Source organism: Leptopilina boulardi, unplaced genomic scaffold, assembly GCF_019393585.1.
Source record: "Leptopilina boulardi isolate dan_hultmark-lab unplaced genomic scaffold, ZJU_Lbou_2.1 LbouV2_362, whole genome shotgun sequence".
Classification (NCBI taxonomy): Eukaryota; Metazoa; Arthropoda; class Insecta; order Hymenoptera; family Figitidae; genus Leptopilina; species Leptopilina boulardi.
This window is the reverse complement of record NW_026137932.1, coordinates 3,391,883-3,407,702: the sequence shown is the minus strand read 5'-3', so window position 1 is coordinate 3,407,702 and position 15,820 is coordinate 3,391,883. Positions and strand designations below refer to the sequence as shown.

The following is a 15,820-nucleotide window of genomic DNA, read 5'->3' as shown; positions in this document are numbered from 1 at the left end:
CGGTCTGTGGGACATCAACAGGACATTCATAAGATATCCACAGGATATCCCTAAGACATCCACAAAATATCTATTGGATATTATATCGTAGGATATCCATAGGATATTCTCAGGATGTCCGTGGGATATTCTTAGGATATTCACGGGATATTTAATATCTCAACATATATTTTTAAAGGTTAAAATTGTTAAGCTAATATAATGAATAATAATATAATAAAAACAAAAATCTTATGAGCTTCTAATTTATTTTAAATGAAGATTTGAAACGCATTTTTCAAAGTTTTTAAATAAACTCATGCACTTAATGTATAATTAATATTAATAGTTATTCGTTATTTGCGGGGAAGAATTTATATTGTTTAAAGCCAATTTATTTTCTGACAATATTAAGCATATGAATAAAGGAATGAATCACGAATGAGAAAAAAATTAGTTAATAATTTTTCAAATTAAACAACTTTCTCGAAAAACAAGTTGCATTTTATTTTATTTATATAAAATTTAATTCACAAAATATTCTCACTCGTAGTCTCAGATAATGACTTTAAAAACAGTATCCTGAGAATATCTTCTTGACATCCAGAAGATATACTGAGAATATCATGAAAATATCTGTGGGATATCCTGACGATATCTATGGGATATCCTGATGATATCTGTGAGATATCCTGACGATATCTATGGGATATCTGGAGGACATTTATGAAAGTCTATAGAGATATCCAGAAGATATCCTATGGATATCCTCAGATATCCATGGGATATCCAAAGGATATCCAAACCGCCGATTTTTTGGATATCCTTAAGAGATCCTTTTGATATCCATAGGACATCCCTAGGATATCTGCAACATATTATCAATATATCCCAAGATATCTTGTGTTATTAGGGTTAAATACTTTTTTCAATAATTAGAAGTAAACTCAAACGACTGTAGAAATTTTAATATTTTATGTGCGATTTAACTTTTTAGCGATACAATTTTAAGCATTTTTTAAAATAAATAATTTCAGTGATAAGAGTTTAATAACTATAAAAATTAAAATTTTTTTACCCATTAAAAGAAGCTCTTTGTGCATCAAGAATTTAATGTTTTTTTGTTTCTCTCCAACATCAAAATAAAACTTTCTCTTTTATACAAATGTAAAATTATAATTGCCGAGAATTAATTCAAAAATAAAAACAATAAACGCAAGAGAATATCCAATGCCAAGTACATATAGTAGTATAGGTAAGAGTTTTTCTTTTGAAATTTCTTCTGGTGCTGAAATATTACTTAGTACAGGTACATCTAATTTATAAAAATCTTTAAGTAATCCAAATTCTGAAATTCTTAATATAATTTCATTAATTCGATCGAGATATGGTGTTGCAAATGAATAGTCCAAAATAGTCACTGAATTTGCAATAACTTCTTGTAGTATTTTAAAATTTGATTCCCCGTATTTAGCTGCATATTTGTTCACATGATATTCAGCATTTTCAATAATACAAGTTATATTTTGATTTTTAGCCATGTTTTCCAGACAAAATTCTTCTTCAAGGAAATTGGGAATAGTTCTAAATGCCATATGACGAATATAAGAATTAGAAGTGTCATATAATATACTATACACGTCCTTGTTCATCATTGGTGTCAAATCCGATCTAGCAAGTTCAGCGATAGTTGACATTTCAGGTGCCTTTCGAAAGCTGATATCGATAATTACCGAGTAAAAATAACCTGTATAGACCATGCATGTAATTAGTAGGGAGCCAAAAATTGCTCTTTCCGCCCAATTCTCAGGTTCTGGATAACTACCCATTCCCATTATAATTTGACTGATGTTTAAAGTTTGCCATGTACTTCTATTGAATTTCAACAAAAATGCTATGAATCGTATAACAACAATCGTACCAATTGTTATCAAAAACATATACCAAAATTCTGGTGAAAGATGAATGTCTTTAGTGAATCTTGCCGTTTTTGGAATAACAGCTTTAAGGCCATTAATTTTTAATACTTGTTGATATTTTTGATTTGCAATTAGAGGCGAGCCAAATTCTTTTCTGGTTAATTCCGAAATATCAATAACAATATTATAGTTTGAATCTCTTATGTGTGATCCCAAGGAGTCGTGGGTTGTAATCCAATGCTTTTCGTATGGTACTTGTTTAATTTCAAAATTCATTGCTTGTCCAAAAGTTTCCAATAATTTCACATTTTTTAAGTATTTTTCTGCGGATGAAGTATCTTTATAATAATACTTAAAGTTCAGTTTTTGTCCCTTTGAATCTAGAAATTTATTTTGAAACCATTTACTATTAAATGTTGAAAAATACTCTGATGAAAATTGGTTGGTAAATGGATATGTTTTTCCTAAAATAATAAATTTTTCAGAATGTGATTTAACATTTTTTTGGTCTTCACTTTCATTGTATGTTAATGTATTAATTATCAAAAATTTATAATCTGCTAATGATTGCAACATTCTAACCATGTATTTCTGATATGTGGAATAAGGATTTACAATTAAATATCTTGGATATATTATATTCTGTCCAAATAGTTCGTATAATGAATAAATAAAATAATTGTAATGATGCTGTTTTATCCGAGATTCCCACTGTAGAACACACAGAGTAGATCCTCTGAAGTCATTATTTTCAAAATCAATTTCGGATAACCTGTTTTTATTATTACTTGATGAATGTAAATAATTAATAATTTCCATAAAGCCAATACTCTGAGATGGAAAATGTGAATTTATTTCGGTCATCAGTGAATTCATAAATGGATTTACATTATTTTTATAATCGTCAATAATGAAGACTACCTGATGCAATTTCGAATCTTCCTTTAGATACTTTATCAATCCATCAAAAGAATTATTTTTCGAAGATATTCCTTGAATTTGTTGCCAAAAAATATAACTAACAACAAATATGTTTACAAATTTCATTGTGCACAACCACCGTGTTCAAATAGTGGAAACTAACTGTTAAAGAATCTATACTGTGGAAGCAATTTATTTGTGCTATATACTATAATTTATGAAATAAGGCAATATAAATATATCAAACATTAAGAAATTGAAATGTAATGTATTATATTTGATGAATTTAAAAGTTATATGATTACATTATTTCAATTTTATTATAAGACATTTGAAATTTACCTATGACATTTAAAATTCAATACATTTATTTTTTTTTCGTTCTTTGCAGGAAAAAGGGATATAGGCATACATTTATAAATATCTTCCAGCATTAACTTATATTTATCACATATATCAATTACTTAATGTTTTTCTATAGATTGCCTTATTTCCTAAAAAAATATTGCTTTACCGCACAATTTTTTTTAAAACAGTCTGATTGTGTCATTTAAACAAGGTAGTTGTACACAATGAAATTAATAAGTTTATTCATTCTTAGTTACATATTCTGGAGAGAAATCCAAGGTATACCTCCAACAAAAAATTACCAAGATGGATTGATAAAGTATCTAAAGGAAGAATCTAAAGTGCATCAAGTAATTTTTGTTCTTGACGATCACCAAAACTTTACAGACCCAATTATGAATTCTGTGATGACTGCAGTCAATTCACATTTTCCATCATGCAGCATTGACTATGGAAAGCAAATAAATTATAAAGAAAATTACAAATCAATTCAGATACTAAGAGGAAGTATACTGTTTGTTCTACAATGGATGAAAGGTAGAACTGAATATAAATTAACTCAAATTTTTAAAGATTTACGTAATGTTGATAACTATTCGCAACGAAAGTTTTTAGTTGTAAACTCTAATTACTCAATTCATAGCGATATCATCAGAGACTTAAACTCTTTTATTTACGATAATTTTGTTGACATTTCTGTATTGACCTTACATTATGAACAAGTAACACTTTCATCAAATTTCGAAAGATTACCAGTATTAAGCACAATAACTAATCATAGTGTGAATAACAATTACTTCACTGAAGTGGTAACATCTCAAAGTAAATGGTTTCCAGAGACACTGATAAATTTAAATGTGAGTTTTGACGATGAAATTTTCAGCTTGGAAACGATCGTGTTTTATGATAATAATGTTGATTTATCAGAAGCAGATAAAATTCTAGAAATTGATAGTGTTAAAGCTGTTATTCCAAAGAATGTAAAACTAACTAAAGATATTGCAATTTCATCAGAATTTTGGTTTATAATTTTGGGAACAATTGGTACAATTGCTGTTATACGACTCACGGGATATTTACTGAAGTTTAGCATTAGTAAAATTATAATGGGAATATCTGATACTCAAGAATTTGAAAATTGGTCAAAAAGGGTAGTTTTTGTTTCACTAATGATAGCATGCATTGTCTATACAGGCTATATTTATTCGGTATTTTTTAATCAAACTTTAATCAATTTTCGATCAGCTGTTGAAATTTCTTCTACAGCAGAACTTATTAAATCGCACTTGACGCCAGTGATGAGTGACAATCAATATTACTCATTAATTGAAAGTCAAAATTCTGATGTTCAACAATTGTCAAAAAAATACCTAATAAGATCTTCAAAAGAGCCGGAAGATTGCTTAAAATACATGGCTGATTATCAGAACATAACCTGTTTTATTCCTGATGCTGAATATTATGTCAACAAATATGAAACTGAAATTGGGAAATCAAAATTTAAAATACTACAAGAAACTCTTGGAAATTATGGGATTAGTTTTGAACCTTTTTCTTTATACTATACCAATTATTTACGTGTAATAATTCGAAGAGCAAAAGAATTTGGATTACTTGAAGAAATTAATCACCCTTTTGTACCTCCACGCAACATTAATACTTCGCCGAGACTAATAACAAAACCTATTTTAATTACTGTACTTATTATTGGATATTCTCTTTCTATCATCGTTTTTATTCTTGAAATACTTAAAAAACGATTAAGAATTACTAAAATTGTGCGCACTTCGAAAGCTTCTTTGAATAGAGGTATGACCACTTTAGTTTTAATATTCATCTACACTTAAAAAAATATATCAATTAGTTCAATTAATTCAAACAATTTGAAAAATATTTAATTTTATCAAATATTTTTTACATACATAATATACAGTGAAACCCATGTATGTCGGATTTCAAAAATACTGACACAGAAATCTATCTTATCGACTGATGGTAAAACAGTTTTTTTTTTGAAAAATTAAAATAGAAAAATTATACCGACACGGTAAAAAATTATCTACGTTACCGCCTAATGTTAAAATAGTTTTTGAAAAAAGAAAAATAGAAATCTGCCTTACCGGCTGATGGTAAAGTATTTTTTGAAATATGAATATAATATATTATAAAGAAAATTACCGACGCCAAAATCTGCCTTACCGACTGAAGGTAATTGTCGACTGATGGTAAAACAGTTTTGAAAAAGTTGGTAAAATTTCAACAAAAAATACTTTACCATCAGCCGGTAAGGCAGATTTCTATTTCTATTTATTTATTTTTATTTTTCAAAAACTATTTTACCATTAGGCAGTAACGTAGATTCCTGTGTCGGTATAATTTTTCTATTTTAATTTTTCAAAAAAACTGTTTTACCATCAGTCGACAATTACCTTCAGTCGGTAAGGCAGATTTTGGCGTCGGTAATTTTCTTTATAATATATTATATTCATATTTCAAAAAAAAACTGTTTTACCATCAGTCGGTAAGGTAGATTTCTATGTCGATAATTTTTTATACAATTTTTTTTAAGAAAAATTAAACTCAAGGGGTTTAAAAATTGGTCCCATTTTAGTGGGTTTCCGATATAACGGGGTTCAATGTAAGCGAGTATTTTAACATAGACTTATATAGAAAAATTCAAGGGACCGGAAACAAATCTGAATAATATCCGTGTTATAATAATAATTATATAATAATAATAATAATAATAATATACATATAATAAATAATAATAATATAATTAAGCTTTTTGAAAACTTACATACCATCTATTATGTTAAAATCCTTTTCTGTTTTAGAGATTATAGATGAAGGAGATAACGAAATATGAATTGGAGAACATGTATACATAAATCTACAGTAAATTTAAAATACTACGACAGATTTTGGTAAAAGCAAGATATTTTATATGCGATTTTAAGCTGCAAATCTATTATTAATTATGCGTGAATACTGTAAATTTTAAAGGTGAATGGAAAACAAGGAGCAATTTTACACAGACACCCCTAAGATTAAAGAAGAGATTTCACCAATTTGATGTTTTTTACTCGTAAAATTTGATTATTTGTATCTCACTACGTAATTCATTAACTAAACGTAATGTGAATTAATTTCAATTCAAAGTTGATTTCAACTTCAAAAATTTTGATTTTAACTTTACTTTTTAAATAAATCTTGTTAAAAAAAATGTATGTACAAGAAAAGGGATAATAAAACAATGTTTCTTGATTTGCTTAAATCTATTTATTATTTCTCTACGTGATAATATCAATAATATTGTATTGTTATAACTAATTTTTGCAGTTTTCAAAAAAAAAAAAAAAAAAAAAAAAAATTCTTTACTCCCTATATCAAAATTTATTTATTGCTTTAAAATTGAAAATTACTATTTACTGTACAGCATATAGTTTATTCTGTATAGAAAAATTATAAACTTCCAAAGCAATTGTCAACTTAAATCAGAACTACTGGAAAGTTTACTTCCTCCTATATGATAAATATATATATATATATATTTGTATTTGTAAAATCAATTTAGAACTGTGATTTTCCAAACACAAAGTTTTAGATGTCTATGAATATTTAATTGAATTCCAATAGAGAAATAAGAAACCAAGAAATTATAACGTTTATCAGTTTGATAAAGACAAAGTTCCAAAGATGTGTAAATAATAAATTATAGAGCAATTTCGTATCGATTTTTCAAAGTTTTAATAGTACAGAATTTCTATAGAGACATTTATTCGATACTCTAGTTAGAAAACGAAAATAAAAAAAAAACTTGGGACTTTTTTCATAACTATTTTTTTAATTTTATATAAAATTGAACTTAAAAAAAAAAGTTAATTACTTATAAATAGAGTTGAAATTAATTGTTTTTATCACAAACGCGAAATAAGAATATGGTTATTAAGAACAAAATATAAACTAATATTTCATTATGACTTTGATAAGTCAGAAAACTTGTCTCAATAATTATGTTCCACATTTATTTGATACATTACAATTTCTTGGTATATATAAAAGTGAAAAAAAATTTCCATTAGCTTTAAATATTTTCACACAAATAATAATAAGTGGATTTCTATCTGCTAATTTATGTCTAATATTATCGGAATTAATAGATTTTAAAAATGCAAAAAATGCAAGAGAATTAGCAACAAGAATTGGACCTGTTTCATTACACATTACTGGATTAATGAAATGGTGTTTTTGTACGTTAAACATTAATAAAATAACTCATCTATTGTCACAATTAAAGCAATGTTATTTCTATTCTTTCGATATTTGTACAAATTCAAAAGGTATATTATAAATAAGAATTTGTTAAAAATTAAATATTTGTAAAAATTTTTTTTTTAGTAAAACTCCCAAAAATGTTGACGTAAAATATATGGGTGATTCTATACAAACGAAGGACGAAAATGAAGAAAATATGGAAACAACATTTTTTTCTCATTTAAGGTCTGAAAAGTACTTTAACTTTAAGTTAATGAACAAAAACAATTTATCCAAGATATTAAGATCGTGTATAGAAAATTCACATTAACACAAAAAATAATGGATGGATTTATACAAAATTTATTACTCGGGGGGTCGCTGATTACAAATCAGAGGTCAGTTTTTCAAAATTCAAAATGGCGGATCCAATATGGCGCACTTTTTAAAAAAAATCGTTCGGATTTGCTTGAAACTCTCTACTCGGGGGTTTTCGGGGTCGCTGATTACGAATCCGAGATCAGTTTTTCAAAATTCAAAATGGCGGATCCAATATGGCGGACTTTTTTTTTAAATCGTTCGAATTTGCTTGAAACTCTCTACTCGGGGGTTTTTGGGGTCGCTGATTACGAATCCGAGATCAGTTTTTCAAAATTTAAAATGGCAGATCCAATATGGCGGACTTTTTTTTAAAATCGTTCCTATTTGCTTGAAACTCTCTACTCGGGGGTTTTCGGGGTCGCTGATTACGAATCAGAGGTCAGTTTTTCAAAATTCAAAATGGCGGATCCAATATGTCGGACAAATATTTAAAATCACTGGAAACTATACTTACTTGGTAACTTTGTAGAGTCGCTGATAACGATTCCAACGTCAGTTTTTCATATTTAAAATATGCAAATCTAATCTATTAAACGAATTTTTAAAAAATTGTTTAATTTTTATTAAATTTTAAATCCAGATGTTTTTGAATTATTGAAAACTAATCTAAAGTCCAATTTTTAAAATTCCACAATTTTTAAGATATTTCTTTAAAATAGTCAAATTTTGAAAATCTGGCTTCAAACTCGTAATCTGGTAATTCTAAAAAAGAAAAAGTATGGAATAAAACATTTTTTGCACCTATAATTTTGATAAACAGGTTAATTGAAATTAATAAGTTTTTTCAAAATTTGTTCGCCATATTGGATCTGCCATTTTGAATTTTAAATAACTGACGTCGGATTCGTAATCAGCGACCCCAAAAACCCCTGAGTAATTATTTTCGCAGACAAATATATTAAGTTTTTTCAAAAGTCGTCCGCCGTATTGGATCCGCCATTTTCAATTTTGAAAAACTGACGTCGGATTCGTAATCAGTTTAGTTTAATTAACAACAATAATGAACTGTAACCCTCACAGCCCCGGATATCCTAGGATATTCCAAAAACATCCCTTGGATATCCTAGGGATACCCCAGAGATAACCTAAGGATACTTTAAGGATATCCAAAGTAGCGGCGGTTAGGATATCCTAGTGATATCCCAGGGATATCTAAGGATGTCCCTAGGACGTCCCAGGGATATCCTAATTATTTCCCCGGATATTATTAGGATATCCTGTGGATATCCTTAGAACGTCCCAAGGATATCCTCAGGACGTCCAATTACGTCCTAAGGTAACAGCCCAGATTTGAAAGATGATTGACAATCACGGGAAACCTATTTGTATCAAAAAATCGCTATTTCAAATAGTCAAAATTTGAATCATAATGATATCCTAGGGAGATCTTAGCGATATTTCTAGAATATTTTAACGATATACCAAGTTTATCCCAAGAATATCCCCACGATATCACTAGGATATCCCTGGAATATCCCAGGGATATCCCTTGAATATCCTCAGGATATCCCAAAAATATCCTACGTAACGGCGGTTTGGATGTTCTGAGGATATCCTCAGGATATCCTAGGATATCCTATGGACGTTTTCAGGATATCCTACATTAGTTTAGGATATCCTGAGGATATCCTTTTGTTGTGAGGGAACTTCATCAGAATGTTGATTTTTAATAATTTTAACGTGTTTTTAACTGCCAGACGAATGATAACAAAATCCAGGGACAAAATTCAAGATGATATTTTATAAATAAGGTATAGAGTAATGTCATGTAATTATTTTCATATTAATAATCTACAACTATTACTTGACCGCTCATAATTCCCTCGTTTGTAGAATCACCCATATTCAAACATTTTGGGAATATATTTTCCAAGGGGAAAATTAATAGTGAATATTTTTATACAAGAATTTTTGAGGAATTTTTGCATAAATTTTTATTGTTTTCAAATTATATATGAATATGAAAAAATTTCAGAAAAAGAAGAATTTCATAATGAAATGGAATTAGCAAGAAAAAGAAGTAAATTATTTATAATTTTGTGGCCTGCATTAGGAATGTCAGGTGCTTTACACTATTGTTGCAATCCACTATCATTTCGTTTATACAAAATTTATATACAACATCAAGATAGTAGAAATGTATCAAAAATATTACCAATAAATGGATGGTTTCCATGGGATGATAATAATTATTTTGGATATTCATATATTTTACAAATTTTTGGTGTTTTAGGATGTTGCGTAGGAAGTGTTTCTTATGATCAATTATATGTATCGACATTAATAATTATTTCTGCTTTTATAAAACATCTTTTAAATTCTCTACAATTTCAAAATGTGGATATAAAATCATCTAGGTGAAAAAAAAAAAAAATTTATGGAGTCTTTTAATAATAAATTTATTAAATGATACTATTTTTCAGAGGAGATGTAACACAATACAATTGTTTTGAGACTAGATTAAAAAAATGTGCCATACAATATGCAGAAGTTTTAAAGTAAGATAAAAATATCCCCCACAGCACCGAAACTTTTCTAAAGATTTATTTGAAATCTTCGGAATATTTAATTGCAATGTTTTGTGAAAATTGTTTATAAAGATTTAAATGTCACACTTGAATAAATGTTTATATAGCGCTAAACTTTCCTGAACATTTATTTAATCGGGACATTTATATCATTTACACAATTTTCCCGAAACATTGCAATTAAATATATTCCGAACATTTCAAATAAATCTTTAGGAAATCTTAAGGAAAGTTTCGGTGCTGTGGGGGATATGTTAAAACAGAAAATTAAAAGGCATTCAAATAAGCTGCAACGCTTATTATTTTAATCCAATTTTGCTTATTTTAATACCAAAATGGATTAAAAGTAAGCAAAATTGGATTAAAATAATAAGCGTTGCAGCTTATTTTAATGCCTTTTAATTTTCTGTGAATTTTTGCTGCATAGTGAATTTATTTGTTTCTGCGATATGAAAAATAAATTATTTAACAGTTTTTTAGAAGAATTAGAGAAAGTTGGAAGTCCCTGCATGTTTGTTCAATGTGTGCAAAATATTATTATTTTATGTCTTTCATCATTTGAAGCGGCAACACTTGATTATACTGTTAAGTTCTTTTTTCTAACCTAATATATACTTATTTATGTAGAAATTGCTAATTTAGTTAATGGTTGTAACCAAAAATTTTATTTGGTTTATTTGTATTTCATTAAAATTAACTGTTGAACACTGCTAGGTGTAAAAAAAAAGATACGCTTAGTGCTTTTCCCGGTCTAAGAGACCGTTATATAGCAGTTTGAAGGTTAAACGAAATGAAAATATGAATATTCTTTTACATTTGGTGGGTCAATTACGTAACGTTTTTGGGATTCCACATTCCGGATTCCAAATTCCGGATCCCACTTTTCACATTCCGGATTCCACTTTCAAAATTCCGTATTCCACTTTCAAAATTCCGTATTTCAGATTCCACATTCCGGATTACACATTTCAGATCCCACATTTCACATTCCGTATTCCACATTTCGGATTCCATATTCCGATTTACACATTCCGGTTTCCACATTCTGGATCCCGCTTTGCACATTCCGGATTCCAATTTTAAAATTCTGTATTCTGGATCCTGTATTTCACATTCTGTATTCTACTTTCCACATTCCAGATCCCACATTGCGTATTCTATTTTCCACATTTCGTATTCCGGATTCCTCTTTCAGAATGCGGTATGTGGAATCCGAAATGTAAAATCCGTAATGTAAAAAGTGGATTCCGAAATATGGGATTCAGAATGTAGAATCTGGAATGTGAAAAGTGGAATCCGGAATATGGAATTCGAAATACGGAATGTAAAAAGTGGAATCCGGAATGTGGAATCCGAAATACGGAATTTTAAAAGTGATATACGGAATGTGGAATACGAAATGTGAAATCCCGAATAGGGAATTTTAAAAGTGGGATCTGGAATATGAAATCTGAAATACGGAATATTGAAAGTGGAATCCAGAATGTGGAATGCGGAATGTGGCATCCGGAAAAAGTTACGCAATTAACCCCCTCCCCCCTGGAATATATCCGTAAAGATTTCCCACGCATATTCTTTTGTTACTTGCTTCTATTATTAAATTTTTAAATACAGATGGATGCGGAGTGCATTTTAAAAATTTTGACAATGATTGAATTTGTGAGTGCAATTACCATACAGTTATTTTTCTTCTGCTTTGTTGCAACACATATAAAATCACTGGTTTGTTTTTTTATTTTACAAAAAATATTATTACTTTATATATGGATAAATTACAACCTTCGGGGTGTGGATTCGATTTATCTAATGTCTATATCCAGCTGTGTATAGACATTAGGTTGACATTCGATAGTTAAAAAAAAAACTGTTAATCGGCTTAAGGCCAGGTCCAAGTGAGGCAGCGCCATCTATATTGAAACTAAAATTTTAGAAAATTTTCAACAGCCTTTTCTTGAAAACAAGAAGGTAAAATGCTTTTTCCTTTATGGATAATTGATTATTGGCAAGATATACACCAGCTAAAACTTTTTTTGAGTTAAAATAATAAAAAAAATTTCATGTCAATAAATTAAATATGAGCACTTTTTTCACAAAAACTGTAACAGTACTTTCTCAGAAATTACAATCACAAAATGCAATTTTCATTTGGAAAATTAATAAACGCTAAAAAATACACGACCTAAGATTTACCAATCACGAAAATAACAAAAAAAAAGTATTTTAACATAACATATTTTACTCCTTATGACAACCGTTTGGCAGGTTATATATGTCACCAGACGTTTCGCAGTTTTGTCGAAAGGAGGAGATTGGCGCTGTTGCTAACCACCTGAAATACATAATCTACCAAAGGGCTGTCACAATCAGTAAAGCAGTATCAATATGTTAAATATTTAATAAAAATTTTTTTTTTGTTATTTTCGTGATTGGTAAATCTTAGGTCGTGTATTTTTTAGCGTTTATTAATTTTCCAAATGGAAATTGCATTTTTGATTGTAATTTCTGAGAAAGTACTGTTACAGTTTTTGTGAAAAAAGTGCTCATATTTAATTTATTAACATGAAATTTTTTTTATTATTTTAACTTAAAAAAAGTTTTAGCTGGTGTATATCTTGTCAATAATCAATTATCCATAAAGGAAAAAGCATTTTACCATTTTGTTTTCAAGAAAAGACTGTTAAAAATTTTCCAAAATTTTAGTATCATTGTAGATGGCGCTGCCTCACTTGGACCTGGCCTTAATAAGTAAAGAAAAATCATAATAATAAAATAAACTAAATATTAAGTGTTGTAAAATGTTGATGGTTTTTTTTTTCCTTTTTAGGGATTTAAGGTAGCAGATGCCGCGTATGCTTGCGAATGGGTTTCCTCCTTTGATACATTAGAATTGAAGAATAAAAAATTTGATAGAGGTAAAAAAGTGAAGTATTTAATACTTATGGTTACAATTCGTTCACAACGACCAATTCTTCTTACTGGCGGTCCGTTTTATATACTTTCGTTAGAGACATTTAAAGCGGTAATTTTAATTTATGCACAATAAAATATTATAGAATAAACTTTAAATATTATTTTCATTATAGGGTTTTATAATATTTTATTTATATTATATATATTTTTTTTATTATTTACAGATAATTGGTCTCGCTATATCAAATGCAGTAATATTGAGTCAAGTATATAAGGGTTAATATCCTCATAGAGACAACAAACAAACAGAGCGCAAGAAAAATAATTTTGAAATTTTATAAAATTATATTATATTTATTAAAATATTTAATTAAAAATAATGTACTCAAATTATAAAATCATCTATAAGAAAGTAATTTATTATTTAATAAATCAATTAAAAAAATAAAATTCAAAATCATTTTGGATCCGATATTTTGAATTTTTTAATTTCAACTTAAGAATTATAATCAACGATCCAAAAATATTCCAGAAACCAAGTTTCATAAAAATCGAATAATTTTTTTAAATTTTCGTCCGCTATATTGGATCTACCATTTTTAATTTTTTAATTTCGAATTCGTCATCAGCGATCCCAAAAATCCCTAAGTGGCAAAATTTTAACTGAAATTCATCAATTTTTTAAAAAATTTTCATTTTAAACTATAAAAATTCATATTTTTCTAATTTATGATGAAAAATTTTATAGAATAATTTTTCACCTACATAATAGAATGTTTGTACAATGATAAAAATTTTTGTAGGTCGCGCGCAAAGATATTTATTAAATACACATCACCCATACCAAAAAATAGTATATAAATAATCGTAATTTGAATATTATTATCAATTTAGTCTGAGGAAATTTTCATTTATTATTATTTTTAAAACGACAGTAGGTTTGTAAAAAAAATTTAATCATTTACTTTTATCTGTTTGTCACATTTTTGTTGTAAAAAAAAATATATTCACTTGAGTAGATAAAAAAAAATTTTTTTTTTTTAAATAAATTTATCTATTTTTTAATACATTAGACAGTGTCAACTTAAAGTTTCTTTTTTACAATTTTTTCACATTTCTTGAGCAGGCTGAAATTTAAAAATGACTACTAATATAATTAATTTGATTATTGTGACATTTTTTGTTATAAATCTACAATATTTTATCGAATCTAAAAAGAATAAAAAAACTTCTAATAATGATGAGAATGTAAACAATGATACAACGCCTTGTAATTCTACATCAAAATTAAAGGGTATGTATATCTGTGAGTGTCTTAAAAAAAGTAATTTTTTACAACTTTTTTTTTTTTTTTTTTTACTTATTTTAAGAACTAGAAAAATATTTACACAATTATAAGGATGCAAATTTTACAATCGATGAGGAAAATAGTGACATTGCTACTCTTAACTGCAAAGTAAATTATACCCTTCGAGGAGATTCAACTATCTATTGCATTGATGGAGAATGGATTACAAAAAATGCTTCTATATGTTATCGTATGTATTTAATTCTTCAGTTTTCTCAATTACTCGCCATAAAATAATTTATCTTTTTTTTTATTACCTCAGGTATACTAAGAATTTTTTTTTGTAGGGTGGGGGGGGGATAATTTCAGTATAAATCATACAAAAATAAATTTTGAAAAAATTTAATTTTTATCTTTAATCAACTGTGAAATTTAAATAATTTTTATTTTTTTTTTAGATAAGGATTGTTTAAATACTAATTCTCCCCATTTTACTATTGAAAATGGAGAAATATTACCAAGTTACGGAGCATTTGGTATAGTGTATTTAGATTATACATGCAATGAAAATTACATAAAAGCTCATTATTATCATTATGAAAGCTGTATGAGAGGAAAAATCTTCGGAACTCCTAATGAATGTTTAAAAGGAAATAATTTGAATTTTAAATAATGATATTTTCATTCTACTAATTAATTCAGAAAAAGTTAATTGATAACTCTAATTATTTAAATAAATATATAATAGTACTAATTAAAAAAGTAAAAAATTCTACTAATTCAAATTTAAAGAGTAGATGAATTTTTACATTATAATTGCAATGAAAATTACATAAAAACAATCTCCTAATTTTTTTACATTTATCATAATGGAAATATCGATTCTTTTAAATTTTTGAACAATAATTGAATAAAGTGAATTATATAAAAAAAACAAAATTAAATTTTAAAATCTTATTTTTCTCCTCCATTTGTATAATAAATAATTTTTATCGAGAAATAAGAAAATTTTAAAATCATAAAAAAAATGTATTAAATTTTTACTGATTTTACAACAACGATAAAACACAATCATAAATATTTCGTTTTATCTATTTCTTTAAAGTATTGCTAAAGAAAAGAATAATTGAAAAGAAAATATAAAATTTTTTTATTTTTATGTAAATTCCCGACATTATTTTATTTTTTAGGTGCATTCAACGGGAAATTTTCATTTAAAATTTTTTTTTCCCGAAACATTTTTTTTCGAAATCTATATTATACTAAGCAGTTATTCTTCAAATATGACC

The 15,820-nt window shown here is 27.2% G+C and overlaps 3 protein-coding genes across 3 annotated transcripts; all 3 read left to right on the top strand.

The window, feature by feature from the left end:
- Nucleotides 1–3,693: 3,693 nt before the first annotated feature.
- On the top strand, nucleotides 3,694–6,360 carry LOC127286768 (uncharacterized). Its single transcript, XM_051313347.1, has 3 exons — nucleotides 3,694–3,704; nucleotides 3,811–4,976; nucleotides 6,005–6,360. The coding sequence occupies exons 1-3, from the start codon at nucleotides 3,694–3,696 to the stop codon at nucleotides 6,034–6,036; spliced, it is 1,209 nt and encodes a 402-aa protein (XP_051169304.1). The 3' UTR covers nucleotides 6,037–6,360.
- Nucleotides 6,361–7,029: 669 nt separating this feature from the next.
- LOC127286479 (uncharacterized) lies at nucleotides 7,030–14,282 on the top strand. Its single transcript, XM_051312913.1, has 7 exons — nucleotides 7,030–7,510; nucleotides 9,781–10,162; nucleotides 10,229–10,303; nucleotides 10,806–10,917; nucleotides 11,948–12,055; nucleotides 13,158–13,352; nucleotides 13,468–14,282. Exons 1-7 carry the CDS (start codon nucleotides 7,147–7,149, stop codon nucleotides 13,522–13,524), a joined length of 1,293 nt encoding a protein of 430 aa, XP_051168870.1. The 5' UTR covers nucleotides 7,030–7,146; the 3' UTR covers nucleotides 13,525–14,282.
- A 13-nt stretch (nucleotides 14,283–14,295) lies between these two features.
- Nucleotides 14,296–15,423, top strand: LOC127286480 (uncharacterized). The gene is made up of 3 exons (XM_051312914.1): nucleotides 14,296–14,537; nucleotides 14,614–14,781; nucleotides 14,990–15,423. The coding sequence occupies exons 1-3, from the start codon at nucleotides 14,384–14,386 to the stop codon at nucleotides 15,202–15,204; spliced, it is 537 nt and encodes a 178-aa protein (XP_051168871.1). The 5' UTR covers nucleotides 14,296–14,383; the 3' UTR covers nucleotides 15,205–15,423.
- The last annotated feature ends 397 nt before the right edge of the window (nucleotides 15,424–15,820 follow it).